The sequence below is a fragment of the Dendropsophus ebraccatus genome, chromosome 12 (genome assembly GCF_027789765.1).
Source record: "Dendropsophus ebraccatus isolate aDenEbr1 chromosome 12, aDenEbr1.pat, whole genome shotgun sequence".
Classification (NCBI taxonomy): domain Eukaryota; kingdom Metazoa; phylum Chordata; class Amphibia; order Anura; family Hylidae; genus Dendropsophus; species Dendropsophus ebraccatus.
In genome coordinates this window covers 87,014,612-87,030,307 of record NC_091465.1, presented here as the reverse complement: position 1 = coordinate 87,030,307, position 15,696 = coordinate 87,014,612, and the positions used below count along the sequence as shown (strand labels likewise).

The 15,696-nt window shown below is 48.1% G+C and overlaps 1 protein-coding gene and 1 long non-coding RNA gene across 4 annotated transcripts in view; one reads left to right on the top strand and one right to left on the bottom strand.

Annotated features, from left to right (window-relative positions):
- The window catches only part of LOC138770140 (uncharacterized), a 181,352-nt gene that overhangs the window by 23,190 nt on the left and 142,466 nt on the right, over positions 1-15,696 (bottom strand). The window lies entirely within an intron of this gene.
- The window catches only part of ANO7 (anoctamin 7), a 41,839-nt gene that overhangs the window by 13,624 nt on the left and 12,519 nt on the right, over positions 1-15,696 (top strand). Inside the window, exons 10-15 of the mRNA XM_069949077.1 lie at positions 206-296; positions 382-478; positions 554-697; positions 856-993; positions 1,134-1,232; positions 5,803-5,905. Of these exons, the coding sequence (XP_069805178.1) occupies positions 206-296; positions 382-478; positions 554-697; positions 856-993; positions 1,134-1,232; positions 5,803-5,905 (672 nt within the window). The remainder of the gene's footprint in view (positions 1-205; positions 297-381; positions 479-553; positions 698-855; positions 994-1,133; positions 1,233-5,802; positions 5,906-15,696) is intronic.

Below are 15,696 nucleotides of genomic sequence, written 5' to 3'. Positions count from 1 at the left end.
GGGAGGACACCACCATGTCTATGGTCTTCTCTGAAGGATCTATTTAGATACTTTGGTTTCTGGGGTTCGATCTGGACTACAGGGCTTGTTCATCCATTGTTTGTACATTTCTATGTGGACAAGGCTTTGGAATCTTCTTCCATCTTGTTCCGGTCTTCTCTAGTGATGGTGTTACGTGTCCTTTTTCCTTCTGCTTGTCTTGCAGGCTTCTACACGGCCTGGTTGCTCCCGGCTGCCGTGGTGGGGACGTGCGTCTTCATCTCGGGTCTCCTGACTATGGGCAGTAACACTGCAGCGTGAGTGTCAGGGCACTGACAGCACTCGGACCCACGAGTGACACAGCGATGAGAGTAATGGAGAACTGTATGTTGTGCTCTGCAGGCAGGAGATCTGTGAGAGTGAGAAGAAGTATCTGATGTGTCCATTATGTGACACCTGTAAGAACTGGTACATCTCCGAGATCTGCCCCATGGCCAAGGTACGTGTCTTCTCCCCTCCTAACAGTGAAAGGAGGCCTTAGGTTCGGTATTATATATGTTTGTGCCTTCTTCAGGTGGGCTACTTGTTTGACCACCCTGGGACTGTGTTCTTCAGCATCTTCATGTCCTTCTGGGCCGTCACCTTCTTGGAGTACTGGAAGAGGAAGAACGCTACGCTGGCTCATCACTGGGACTGTATGGACTTCCAGGAAGATGAGGTAAAGAACTGGTCTGTGTAGCTGGGCGCGCGGCTGGATGTCTCATCCGTGTACGGTTACACTACTGCTTACTGCTGTGACGGCATTAGAAGCTTTAGGCATACATGGCAGGGGATCTGGACCCTCCTTATGTCATCCTCTTTTCTCTCTTTTCCAAGGAGCGTCCCCGTCCAGAGTTTGCTGCGATGGCTCCACAGATGGAGCAGAACCCGATCACCGGAGTCAAGGAGCCATATTTTCCAGAGAGGGACCGTCTCTCTAGGATCCTCACCGGATCCATGGTGATTGTGATCATGGTGAGTAACCTAAGCTATAGGTATCTGGCACTGTATTAGCCCTGAGATTCTTCCCTGCATGATCTGACATCATCCCCCAGCAGTGATGTCATTGGTAAGACAGATAGGGGGCCATGGCTAACCTCTCCGTCTCTTCACAGCTCTGTGTAGTTATGATCTTCTTGGTGTCGGTCATCATGTATCGGGGGATAGTCAGTATGATGATGTATCATACAGGGAACAGCATCCTCATGACACAGGTATGATACAAGGCCTGGGGACCCTCCTAAGTACCAGCTCTACACACATGGGTGTTATATACTGCCCCACTGATGCATGGCTCATTGGGTATAGACTAGAGATGAGCAAACCTTTAGCTCGGTCAGGTCCATTCAAAGCCGAATGTTTGACCTTTGAATTCAGGAGGCTGAAGAAGTTGCATGCAGCCCTCAGGGGTCCTGGTGGATACAGCCTATGGCCTATAGCTGTATCCACGTTTTCCCAGACTAGGGCTTCTTTAGCCACCGGTACTGAAATGCTGAGCATTCGGGATTGGATGGACCTGAGCAAGCGCCAGGTTCGCTCATCTCCAGTGTAGACCAAAAAAGGGAGAAGTCTGGTGATTTTAAAAAAAAATGTTCAAACTGCATAAGCGGGGGGGAGACGGACATAATAAACCATCAGTACTCACCTCCCCCCGTGCCTCTCCAGCTCTGGACTGCCGCTCTAGGACCCCCGCCAGTCTCCAGGTCAACCAGCGTCCTTTTGCATGCACTTACTAGTAATTGCTCCCACTAGCCAGAAAATTACTCCACACTGATGAGGGGCAAAACCCCCGAAACAGCTGTCTGTGGATGAATACCTTGCTTAGGTGGTTTCCTTAATTGGAGACATTCCTTGGCTTGGTTGTTCCTTCCCGGAGGAAGGTCTGGCCAGTTCACTGACGTCGAGACACATGATGGTGTCTCTGCAGTGTTCTTTTACAACATTACAACCCAGTCAGCCAGTAAGTGACTGGGGCGGGACAGTACTGCAGTCACTGATTGGCCTGCAGTGGTGTCCCGCCTGCAGTCACTGAGTGGTCTGTCCATCAGACGGATTCAACATTTTCCTGTCTTGGCGTCATCGGAATTTGGGGGAGAATACCTTCTGGTGGGGGCCCGGAGCCTGTGAACCGGGGAGAGTTAAGTTATGATCTTTTATTATGTTACCCCCCTGCTGGCTGACAATTTTTTTAAATCACAAAACTTCTCCTTTAACATTAGTGCCATTGTGCTGTGTTATTGATGTATTAGTGTATATGGCCCCGCTGATATGAATATTAGTGTATATGGCCCCGCTGATATGAATATTAGTGTATATGGCCCCACTGATATGAATATTAGTGTATATGTCCCCACTGATATGAATATTAGTGTATATGGCCCCGCTGATATGAGTGTTATTGTATATGGCCCCACTGATATGAATATTAGTGTATATGGCCCCGCTGATATGAATATTAGTGTATATGGCCCCACTGATATGAATATTAGTGTATATGTCCCCACTGATATGAATATTAGTGTATATGGCCCCGCTGATATGAGTGGTATTGTATATGGCTTCTCAAGTGAGATTGTATATTAACATCCTATTACCATCAGTGGTATTGCATATGGCCCCAATGACTGGAGCAGAATTGGATATCACCCAACTGATACAGTATTAGTATATTCCAACTAATAGGAATGTATGATATGTATAGAATTGGTCAGTTGGTATGTATAGGACTGTACTGTTTATGGCCCCATTGGTATGTATAGGACTGTATATGCCCCCATTGGTACTTTTATGATTGCATATGTTCCCATTGGTATGTATAGAATTAAATATGGGCCCATACTTATATGATTGCCTATGGCCCCATTTGTATGTATAGGATTGTATATATCAATTGTTATGCATAGGGTTATATCTGGCCCTATTGATATGTATAAGAATGTACTGTATATGGCCCCATTGGCTTTATTGGTACTTATATGATTACATATGGTATTAGAGAAAAGAAGGATGAGCTTATAGTAAAATTATACAAATTTATTAGGTATGCATTAAAAAGTATCTCTTACACAAACAGATAAATATTTACAATAAATAAATCTCCAAATGAGGCAAAGCCATATAAAGAGCTACACGTCAGTCGGTATTGTAGTGTCTAGGAATCAACTGTCAAATATCTCAGTTCCACGATTCAAACTATCACAGAGAATCCTGACAACTCTCGGCTATAAACCAGTGCCCATGCACTAGGATAAAGTATGCTCCTATCAAAACCACAATAGTCAGTCTGGACTAGGAGAGTATAAGACCATATAACCCATCAAACTGTCTCGCCCAACGCGTTTCAGTAACCAAGTGCTTTACGTCATCAGGGGCCTTAGGGTCAAGGCCGTCATGTATATAGGTCAATAGGTCATGTCACACAAAATCCACAAATTCATAGTCCTTTAAATTGCGCTGACAGATCATGTGACATGGTATGAATAATGCCGCAAACTGTACTCACTGTGCCCCTACGGTGGCGACCTTTAGGATGATGTCCCACCCAATAAGGTTATACGAGTGGACATTAATCCCCAATTAAGGTCTAGCAAGGCACAGGTCTGTGTATGTGTGAGTGTTTTACAGTGGTAGAGCGGCGCAGAGATATGCTCCTGAAATCTGCGTCGGCCTTGACCCTACGGCCCCTGATGACGCAACGCACTTGGTTACTGAAACGCGTTGGGCGAGACAGTTTGATGGGTTATATGGTCTTATACTCTCCTAGTCCAGACTGACTATTGTGGTTTTGGTAGGAGCATAATTTATCATTTTTCATGGGCACTGGTTTGTAGCCGAGAGTTGTCAGGATTCTCTGTGATAGTTTGAATCGTGGAACTGAGATCTGTTGATATTTGACAGTTGGTTCCTAGACACTACAATACCGACTGACGTGTAGCTCTTTATATGGCTTTGCCTCATTTGGAGATTTATTTATTGTAAATATTTATCTGTTTGTTCTTTTCTTTAATATCAGTATTCACGCGAGGATCAATTTACTTATCTTGGTGGGTGTACCTGTTATTCCACTACATTTATATGATTGCATATGGCCCCATTTTTATGTATAGGCTTGTATATACCCATTGGTATGTATAGCATTATATATGGCCCCACCATTATGTATAGGATTGTTTATGGCTTCATTGATATGTATAGGACTGTATATGGCTCCACTGATATGTATAGGACTGTATATGGCCCCATATGTATAAGATTATATATGGCCCCACTGTTATGTATAGGACTGTATATGGCCCCATATGTATAAGATTATATATGGCCCCACTGTTATGTATAGGACTGTATATGGCCCCATATGTATAAGATTATATATGGCCCCACTGTTATGTATAGGACTGTATATGGCCCCATATGTATAAGATTATATATGGCCCCACTGTTATGTATAGGACTGTATATGGCCCCATATGTATAAGATTATATATGGCCCCACTGTTATGTATAGGACTGTATATGGCCCCATATGTATAAGATTATATATGGCCCCACTGTTATGTATAGGACTGTATATGGCCCCATATGTATAAGATTATATATGGCCCCACTGTTATGTATAGGACTGTATATGGCCCCATATGTATAAGATTATATATGGCCCCACTGTTATGTATAGGACTGTATATGGCCCCATATGTATAAGATTATATATGGCCCCACTGTTATGTATAGGACTGTATATGGCCCCATATGTATAAGATTATATATGGCCCCACTGTTATGTATAGGACTGTATATGGCCCCATATGTATAACATTATATATGGCCCCACTGTTATGTATAGGACTGTATATGGCTCCACTGATATGTATAAGATTATTTATGGCCCCATATGTATAACATTATATATGGCCCCACTGTTATGTATAGGACTGTATATGGCCCCATATGTATAAGATTATATATGGCCCCACTGTTATGTATAGGACTGTATATGGCCCCATATGTATAAGATTATATATGGCCCCACTGTTATGTATAGGACTGTATATGGCCCCATATGTATAAGATTATATATGGCCCCACTGTTATGTATAGGACTGTATATGGCCCCATATGTATAACATTATATATGGCCCCACTGTTATGTATAGGACTGTATATGGCCCCATATGTATAACATTATATATGGCCCCACTGTTATGTATAGGACTGTATATGGCTCCATATGTATAATATTATATATGGCCCCACTGTTATGTATAGGACTGTATATGGTCCCATATGTATAACATTATATATGGCCCCACTGATATGTATAAGATTATTTATGGCCCCATATGTATAACATTATATATGGCCCCACTGTTATGTATAGGACTGTATATGGCCCCATATGTATAAGATTATATATGGCCCCACTGTTATGTATAGGACTGTATATGGCCCCATATGTATAAGATTATATATGGCCCCACTGTTATGTATAGGACTGTATATGGCCCCATATGTATAAGATTATATATGGCCCCACTGTTATGTATAGGACTGTATATGGCCCCATATGTATAAGATTATATATGGCCCCACTGTTATGTATAGGACTGTATATGGCCCCATATGTATAAGATTATATATGGCCCCACTGTTATGTATAGGACTGTATATGGCCCCATATGTATAACATTATATATGGCCCCACTGTGATGTATAGGACTGTATATGGGCCCATATGTATAATATTATATATGACCCTTATTAGTTATTTTTGTTTCTGTTTTTTATTAGGCTGGAAATATCGCAAATATTAGCAGCTCAATGGTGAATCTCATCCTCATCCTTCTCATGAGTCAGGTGTACACCTCGCTGGCCGAGAGGCTGACCCGCTGGGGTGAGGAAGATACATGGGGAGTAGTACAGTACAGTGATAAAGGATGGGGGAGTAGTACAGTACACGTGATGGTTGATGGGAGAGTAGTACAGTACACATGTGATGGATGATGGGAGAGTAGTACAGTACACATGTGATGAAGGATGGGACAGTAGTACAGTACACATGTGATGAAGGATGGGGCAGTAGTACAGTACACATGTGATGAAGGATGGGGCAGTAGTACAGTACACATGTGATGGATGATGGGGCAGTAGTACAGTACACATGTGATGGATGATGGGGCAGTAGTACAGTACACATGTGATGGATGATGGGAGAGTAGTACAGTACACATGTGATGAAGGATGGGGGAGTAGTACAGTACACATGTGATGGATGATGGGGCAGTAGTACAGTATACATGTGATGGATGATGGGGCAGTAGTACAGTATACATGTGATGGATGATGGGGCAGTAGTACAGTATACATGTGATAGATGATAAGGAGAAGTGTATATGTGATGGATGATGGGGAGTAGTACATATGTGATGGATGATGGGGGAGTAGTACATATGTGATGGATGATGGGGAGTAGTACATATGTGATTTATAATGGGGGAGTAGTACATATGTGATGGATGATGGGGTGTAGTACAGTACAGTGATGAAGGATGGGGGAGTAGTACAGTACACGTGATGGTTGATGGGAGAGTAGTACAGTACACATGTGATGGATGATGGGAGAGTAGTACAGTACACATGTGATGGATGATGGGAGAGTAGTACAGTACACATGTGATGAAGGATGGGACAGTAGTACAGTACACATGTGATGAAGGATGGGGCAGTAGTACAGTACACATGTGATGGATGATGGGGCAGTAGTACAGTACACATGTGATGGATGATGGGGCAGTAGTACAGTACACATGTGATGGATGATGGGAGAGTAGTACAGTACACATGTGATGAAGGATGGGGGAGTAGTACAGTACACATGTGATGGATGATGGGGCAGTAGTACAGTATACATGTGATGGATGATGGGGCAGTAGTACAGTATACATGTGATGGATGATGGGGCAGTAGTACAGTATACATGTGATAGATGATAAGGAGAAGTGTATATGTGATGGATGATGGGGAGTAGTACATATGTGATGGATGATGGGGGAGTAGTACATATGTGATGGATGATGGGGAGTAGTACATATGTGATTTATAATGGGGGAGTAGTACATATGTGATGGATGATGGGGTATAGTACAGTACAGTGATGAAGGATGGGGGAGTAGTACAGTACACGTGATGGTTGATGGGAGAGTAGTACAGTACACATGTGATGGATGATGGGAGAGTAGTACAGTACACATGTGATGAAGGATGGGGGAGTAGTACAGTACACGTGATGGTTGATGGGAGAGTAGTACAGTACACATGTGATGGATGATGGGAGAGTAGTACAGTACACATGTGATGAAGGATGGGGGAGTAGTACAGTACACATGTGATGGATGATGGGGCAGTAGTACAGTATACATGTGATGGATGATGGGGAGTAGTATATATGTGATGGATGATGGGGGAGTAGTACATATGTGATGGATGATGGAGAGTAGTACAGTACAGTGATGAAGGATGGGGGAGTAGTACAGTACACGTGATGGATGATGGCGCAGTAGTACAGTACACATGTGATGGATGATGGAGAGTAGTACAGTATACATGTGATGGATGATGGGGAGTAGTATATATGTTATGGATGATGGGGGAGTAGTACATATGTGATGGACAGGGGCAGTCTTGGCATTTCTGGGGCCCCAAGCGAGGTTATGTCTGGGGCCCCCTCCCTCGACACGCATTCCACAACAATAGACTGCTGTGTGCTGCCCCCAGTAGTATATACCCCTTGTGCGCAGCCGCCAGTAGTATATACCCCTTGTGTGCTTCCCCTCAGTAGTATACCCCTTGTGTGCTTCCCCCAGTAGTGTATAGACGCCTGTGTGTTCCCCTAGTTATATATAGCCCCCCTGTGTGCTCCACCAAAAGTATATAGACCCCCTGTGTGCTGTCCCAGTCGTATATACCCCATGTGCTGCCCCCAGTTACATATACCCCCAGTGTGCTCCCCCACTAGTATATAGACCCCCTGTGTGCTCCCCCACTTGGATATAGACCTCCTGTGTACTCCCCACTTGGATATAGACCCCTGTGTGCTCCTCCAGTAGTATATAAACCCCCTGTGTGGTTCCCCCAGTAGTATATAGACCCCCTGTGTGCTCCACCAGTATTATATAGATCCCCGTGTGCTCCTCCAGTAGTATATAGACCACTGTGTGCTCCTCCAGCAGGATATAGACCCCTTGTGTGCTGCCCCCAGTTATATATAGACTCCCTGTGTGCTCCCCCAGTTATATATAGACCGCCTGTGTGCTTCCAGTTATATATAGACCCCCTGTGTGCTGCCCCAGTAGTATATAGACCCCCTGTGTGCCCCACCAGTAGTATATAGACCCTCTGTGTGTTCCCCCAGTAGTATATAGACCCCCTGTGTGCCCCACCAGTAGTATATAGACCTCTGTGTGCTCCTCCAGTAGTATATAGACCCCCTGTGTGCTGCCCCAGTAGTATATAGACCCCCTGTGTGCTGCCCCAGTAGTATATAGACCCCTGTGTGCCCCCCCAGTTATATATATAGACCCCCTGGGTGCTGCCTCAGCAGTATATAGACCCCCTGTGTGCCCCACCAGTAGTATATAGACTCCTGTGTGTTTCCCCAGTAGTATATAGACCCCCTGTGTGCCACACCAGTAGTATATAGACCCCTGTGTGTTCCCCCAGTAGTATATAGACCCCCTGTGTGCCCCACCAGAAGTATATAGACCCCTGTGTGCTACCCCAGCAGTATATAGACCCCCATGTGTGCTACCCCAGTAGTATATAGCCCCCCTGTGTGCTCCCCCAGTAGTATATAGCCCCCCTGTGTGCTCCCCCACTTGGATATAGGCCCCCATGTGTGCTCCCTTAGTTGTATATAGACCCCATTCTGCTGCCTCAAGTAGTATATAGACCCCCTGTGTGCTGACCCAAGTAGTATATAGACCCCTCTGTGAAGCCCCAGTAGTCTATAGCCCCCCTGTGTGCTCCCCCAGTTATATATAGCCCCCCTGTGTCTTCCCCGTTATATAGCCCCACTGTGTGCTCCCCCCATTTATATAGACCCCCGCTGTGCGCTCCCCCAGTTACACAGGCCCCTGTGTGCTCCCCCTCCCATATAGTATATAACACAATAAAACAAACGCTTATACTCACGTGGGTCCGGGCGTCTCCTCTTCTCTTCACTCTTGTGGCCGCAAGGGTTTTCCCTGAGGTCACAAGAGGCCGCGCTCCCCTTGTCCTGGCGCCGATGCTCCAGTGATGTCACTGGAGCACCGGCACCACAAGGACAGAACGGCCACTTGTGACCGCAGGAAAAACACTTCCTGCGGCCACAAGAGTGACTGACAGGAAGGGAGCCAATGGCTCCCGCCCTGTCAGTGCTGCTGCTGCATGTAACTGTGAGCGCTCATTACGAGTGCTCATAGTTACAGTTCAGATCACAGCAGCGAGCACGGCAGCGGTCCTGTCAAGCGGTCTTGAGAAGAGCGGGGCGTGGGGGCCCCCCTGGATGTTGGGGGCCCCAAGCGATTGCTTGGGGTGCTTGGTGCCAAAGACCGCTACTGGTAATGGATGATGGGGAGTAGTACAGTACACATGTGATGGATGATGAGAGAGTAGTCCAGTATACATGTGATGGATGATGGGGAGTAGTATATATGTGATTGATGATGGGGGAGTAGTACATATGTGATTTATAATGGGGGAGTAGTGCATATGTGATGGATGATGGGGAGTAGTACAGTACACATCTGATGAAGGATGGGGGAGTAGTACAGTACTCGTGATGGATGATGGGGCAGTAGTACAGTACACATGTGATGGATGATGACAGAGTAGTACAGTATACATGTGATGGATGATGGGGAGTAGTATATATGTGATGGATGATGGGAAAGTAGTACATATGTGATTTATAATGGGGGAGTAGTGCATATGTGATGGATGATGGGGAGTAGTACAGTATACATGTGATGGATGATGGGATACAATATATATATATATATATAGATATATGAAACTGGAAACAATTCTAATGATACTGACAGCAGGGGGATAAGACACTGTTGCACTGGGCAGTTGCTGGAGGATATGCTAGTACTTGTTGTGCCATATGTGAACAGCCTCCATGTAAAGCCTCCAGATAAACATGAGCTCTGCGTGTGCTGTGTCCCTTACACTTGTGTGTGACATGTAACAGCGCAGTGTCAGCATCCTGTAACCAGATGTCACCCTGACCTTCCTGCATCATCATAACTGTCCTATATAGGAGCAGCATACTATGCAGTAACAGAGGCTGGCAGCCCTATAGGGGGCAGTGTATATATATATATATATATATATATATATTATGGATGTGCAATGAGGAGCTGACAGCCCTGTAGAGGGCAGTATATATATATACTATGAATGTGCAGTGATCCGCTGACAGACCTTTAGGGGGCAGGATATATATATAATGTTATGGCTGTGTAGTGATTCCCTGACAGCCCTGTAGGGGGCAGTATATATATATAATGTTATGGCTGTGCAGTGATTCGCTGACAGCCCTGTAGGGGGCGCTGCACACTACAGATGAGCAGTGAGAGGTGTTGCTGCAGAGGTGGCAGGTGTTGGCTGGGAGATTTACAGTAGAGCCTGTTCCTATATATAGCTGTGCTCTGCGGGGACCCGGCCCTCCTCCTGCAGCACTTTGGATGCGTCTCTGCACAATCTCCTGAAAATTCTTTTCATCTATTAAAACTCCAAAGTAAGTTACGAAACCCCAATCTGTCGTCCTGCTTCCCCGATTATTAATGGTGACATCTTTCAGATTTGACAGCACCGGCCCGGTGATCAGTCTACGCATAATGAGACACAGCACCGGCCCGGTGATCAGACCCCGGATAATGAGACACAGCACCGGCCCGGTGATCAGACCCCGGATAATGGGACACAGCACCGGCCCGGTGATCAGTCTCCGGATAATGGGACACAGCACCGGCCTGGTGATCAGTCTCTGGATAATGGGACACAGCACTGGCCCGGTGATCAGTCCCCGGATAATGGGACACAGCACCGGCCCGGTAATCAGACCCCGGATAATGGGACACAGCACCGGCCGGGTGATCAGTCTCCAGGTAATGGGACACAACACCGGCCCTGTGATCAGTCTCTGGATAATGGGACACAGCACCGGCCCGGTGATCAGTCCCCGGATAATGGGACACAGCACCAGCCCGGTGTTCAGTCTCCAGGTAATGGGACACTGTGCCGTCACAGCGATCAGTCTCTGGATAATGGGACACAGCACCGGCCCGGTAATCGGCCTCTGGATAATGGGACACAGCACCGGCCTGGTGATCGGCCTCTGGATAATGGGACACAGCACCGGTCCGGTGATCGGTCTCCGGATAATGGGACACTGTGCCGTCACGGTGATCATTCTCTAGATAATGGGACACAGCACCGGCCCGGTGATCAGTCTCCGGATAATGGGACAAAGCAACGGCCCGGTGATCAGTCCCCGGATCATGGGACACAGCACCAGCCCAGTGATCAGTCTCCGGATAATGGGACACTGTGCCGTCACGGTGATCAGTCTCTGGATAATGGGACACAGCACCGGCCGGTGATCGGCCTCTGGATAATGGGACACAGCACCGGCCCGGTGATCGGCCTCTGGATAATGGGACACAGCACCGGCCGGTGATCAGTCTCCGTCAGCCTTTGAATAATGGGACACAGCACCGGCCCGGTGATCAGTCTCCATCAGCCTTCGAAAAACGGGACACAGCATTGGCCGGTGATCAGTCTCCGTCAGCCTTCGAATAACGGGACACAGCACCAGCCGTTGATCAGTCTCCATCAGCCTTCGAATAATAGGACACAGCACCAGCCCAAAGATTAGTCTCCGGATAATGGGACACAGCACTGGCCCGGTGATCAGTCTCCGGATAATGGGACACAGCACCGGCCCGGTGATCAGTCTCCGGATAATGGGACACAGCAGTGGCCAGGTGATCAGTCTCCGGATATTGGGACACAGCACTGGCCCAGTGATCAGACCCGGATAATAGGACACAGCACTGGCCGGTGATCAGTCTCTGGATAGTTGGACACAGCACCGGCCCGGTGATCAGTCTCTGGATGATGGGACACAGCACCAGTCGGTGATCAGTCTCTGGATAATAGGACACAGCACTGGCCCGGTGATCAGACCCCGGATAATGGGACACAGCACCGGCCCAGTGATCAATCTCTGGATAATAGGACACAGCACCGGCCCGGTGATCAGTCTCTGGATAATAGGACACAGCACCGGCCCGGTGATCAGACCCCGGATAATAGGACAAAGCACTGGCCCGGTGATCAGACCCCGGATAATGGGACACAGCACCGGCCCGGTGATCAGTCTCCGGATAATGGGACAAAGCACTGGCCCGGTGATCAGTCCCCGGATCATGGGACACAGCACCAGCCCGGTGATCAGTCTCCGGATGATGGGACACTGTGCCGTCACGGTGATCAGTCTCTGGATAATGGGACACAGCACCGGCCGGTGATCAGTCTCCAGAAAATGGGACACAGCACCAGCCCGGTGATCAGTGTCCAGATAATGAGACACAGCACCAGCCGGTGATCGGCCTCTGGATAATGGGACACAGCACCGGCCCGGTGATCGGCCTCTGGATAATGGGACACAGCACCGGACGGTGATCAGTCTCCGTCAGCCTTTGAATAATGGGACACAGCACCGGCCCGGTGATCAGTCTCCGTCAGCCTTTGAATAACGGGACACAGCACCGGCCGGTGATCAGTCTCCGTCAGCCTTCGAATAACGGGACACAGCAACGGCCGTTGATCAGTCTCCATCAGCCTTCGAATAATGGGACACAGCACCGGCCCGGTGATCAGTCTCCAGGTAATGGGACACAGCACTGGCCCTGTGATCAGTCCCCAGATAATGGGACACTGTGCCGTCACGGTGATCAGTCTCTGGATAATGGGACACAGCACCGGCCCGGTAATCGGCCTCTGGATAATGGGACACAGCACCGGCCTGGTGATCGGCCTCTGGATAATGGGACACAGCACCTGCCTGGTGATCGGTCTCCGGATAATGGGACACTGTGCCGCGACGGTGATCATTCTCTAGATCAGTGCTTCTCAAACTGTGAGGCGGGCCTCACCAGTGAGGCGCCCCCTAGTTGTTCGTGAGACCCAGCTGGGGAGCCAGTTTTCACAAAACAACTATGATCTGAACAGTCCTTTTGCTGTTTGCAAAAATCTCAATTTTAGCAACATTATTAATTTATTTTGTACTTGCTTTATTAGTATATAGAGCTTGGGAGATGGGTGAAAGGCAGCCCTAGTATTATTTTCAGCTTTTAAATGGACTTTCACCACAGATAGTGAGGCCCAGACACCTTCTTGGTCAGTCTGGTGAGGCCCGGGCATTGCCCTGGTCTGTTGGGTGAAGCTCCAGTAGAAAAAGTTTGAGAAGCACTGCTCTAGATAATGGGACACAGCACCGGCCCGGTGATCAGTCTCCGAATAATGGGACAAAGCACCGGCCCGGTGATCAGTCCCCGGATCATGGGACACAGCACCAGCCCGGTGATCAGTCTCCGGATAATGGGTTACTGTGCCGTCACGGTGATCAGTCTCTGGATAATGGGACACAGCACCGGCCGGTGATCAGCCTCTGGATAATGGGACACAGCACCGGCCCGGTGATTGGCCTCTGGATAATGGGACACAGCACCGGCCGGTGATCAGTCTCCGTCAGCCTTCGAATAACGGGACACAGCACCGGCCGTTGATCAGTCTCCATCAGCCTTCGAATAATGGGACACAGCACTGGCCCAAAGATTAGTCTCCGGATAATGGGACACAGCAGTGGCCCGGTGATCAGTCTCCGGATAATGGGACACAGCACTGGCCCAGTGATCAGACCCGGATAATAGAACACAGCACCAGCCGGTGATCAGTCTCTGGATAGTTGGACACAGCACCGGCCCGGTGATCAGTCTCTGGATAATGGGACACAGCACCAGCCGGTGATCAGTCTCTGGATAATAGGACACAGCACCGGCCCAGTGATCAGTCTCTGGATAATAGGACACAGTACCGGCCCAGTGATCAGTCTCTGGATAATAGGACACAGCACCGGCCCAGTGATCAGTCTCTGGATAATAGGACACAGCACTGGCCCGGTGATCAGTCTCTGGATAATAGGACACAGCCCAGTGATCAGTCTCTGGATAATAGGACACAGCACCGGCCCAGTGATCAGTCTCTGGATAATAGGACACAGCACTGGCCCAGTGATCAGTCTCTGGATAATAGGACACAGCACTGGCCCAGTGATCAGTCTCTGGGTAATAGGACACAGCACTGGCCCGGTGATCAGTCTCTGGATAATAGGACACAGCACTGGCCCAGTGATCAGTCTCTGGGTAATAGGACACAGCACCGGCCCAGTGATCAGTCTCTGGATAATAGGACACAGCCCAGTGATCAGTCTCTGGATAATAGGACACAGCACCGGCCAAGTGATCAGTCTCTGGATAATAGGACACAGCACCGGCCCAGTGATCAGTCTCTGGATAATAGGACACAGCACCGGCCCAGTGATCAGTCTCTGGATAATAGGACACAGCACTGGCCCAGTGATCAGACCCCGGATAATGGGACACAGCACCGGCCCAGTGATCAGTCTCTGGATAAAAGGACACAGCACAGGCCCGGTGATCAGTCTCTGGATAATAGGACACAGCACCGGCCCGGTGATCAGACCCCGGATAATAGGACACAGCACTGGCCCAGTGATCAGTCTCTGGATAATAGGACACAGCACTGGCCCAGTGATCAGTCTCTGGATAATAGGATACAGCACTGGCCCAGTGATCAGTCTCTGGATAATAGGATACAGCACTGGCCCAGTGATCAGTCTCTGGATAATAGGACACAGCACTGGCCCAGTGATCAGTCTCTGGATAATAGGACACAGCACCGGCCCAGTGATCAGTCTCTGGATAATAGGACACAGCACCGGCCCAGTGATCAGTCTCTGGATAATAGGACAGAGCACTGGCCCGGTGATCAGTCTCTGGATAATAGGACACAGCACTGGCCCAGTGATCAGTCTCTGGATAATAGGACACAGCACTGGCCCAGTGATCAGTTTCTGGATAATGGGACACAGCACTGGCCTGGTGATCAGACCCCGGATAATGGGACACTCTGCAGCTTTTTCTAGGGGTCTCCTCCCCATTGATAAGATCTCTGCTTGCTGTCAGGATGGAGGGTTTAGCTCACAGCGGAATGTCACCACTGATACTTGGTAACAAACCCACCGCTCTGTGTGCAGGACTCATTCATCATGGGTTTCATCCTCTGATATAATGAGGATGAAGAATGGAAAGGGGTTATCCAGTGTTAGAAAAACATGGCTGCTTCCTCCCAGAGACAGCACCGCTCTTGTCTCCAGGTCAGGTGTGATTTCCAGTTAAGCTCCATTCACTTCAAGGGAACTGAGTTACAAAACTTGCACCCAGCCTGGAGACAAGAGCGGTGCTGTCTCTCTAAGGAAGCGGCCATGTTTCTCTAACACTGGATAACCCCTCTAAAATATAAGATATGGAGAACTTTCTCTAATACAATGAT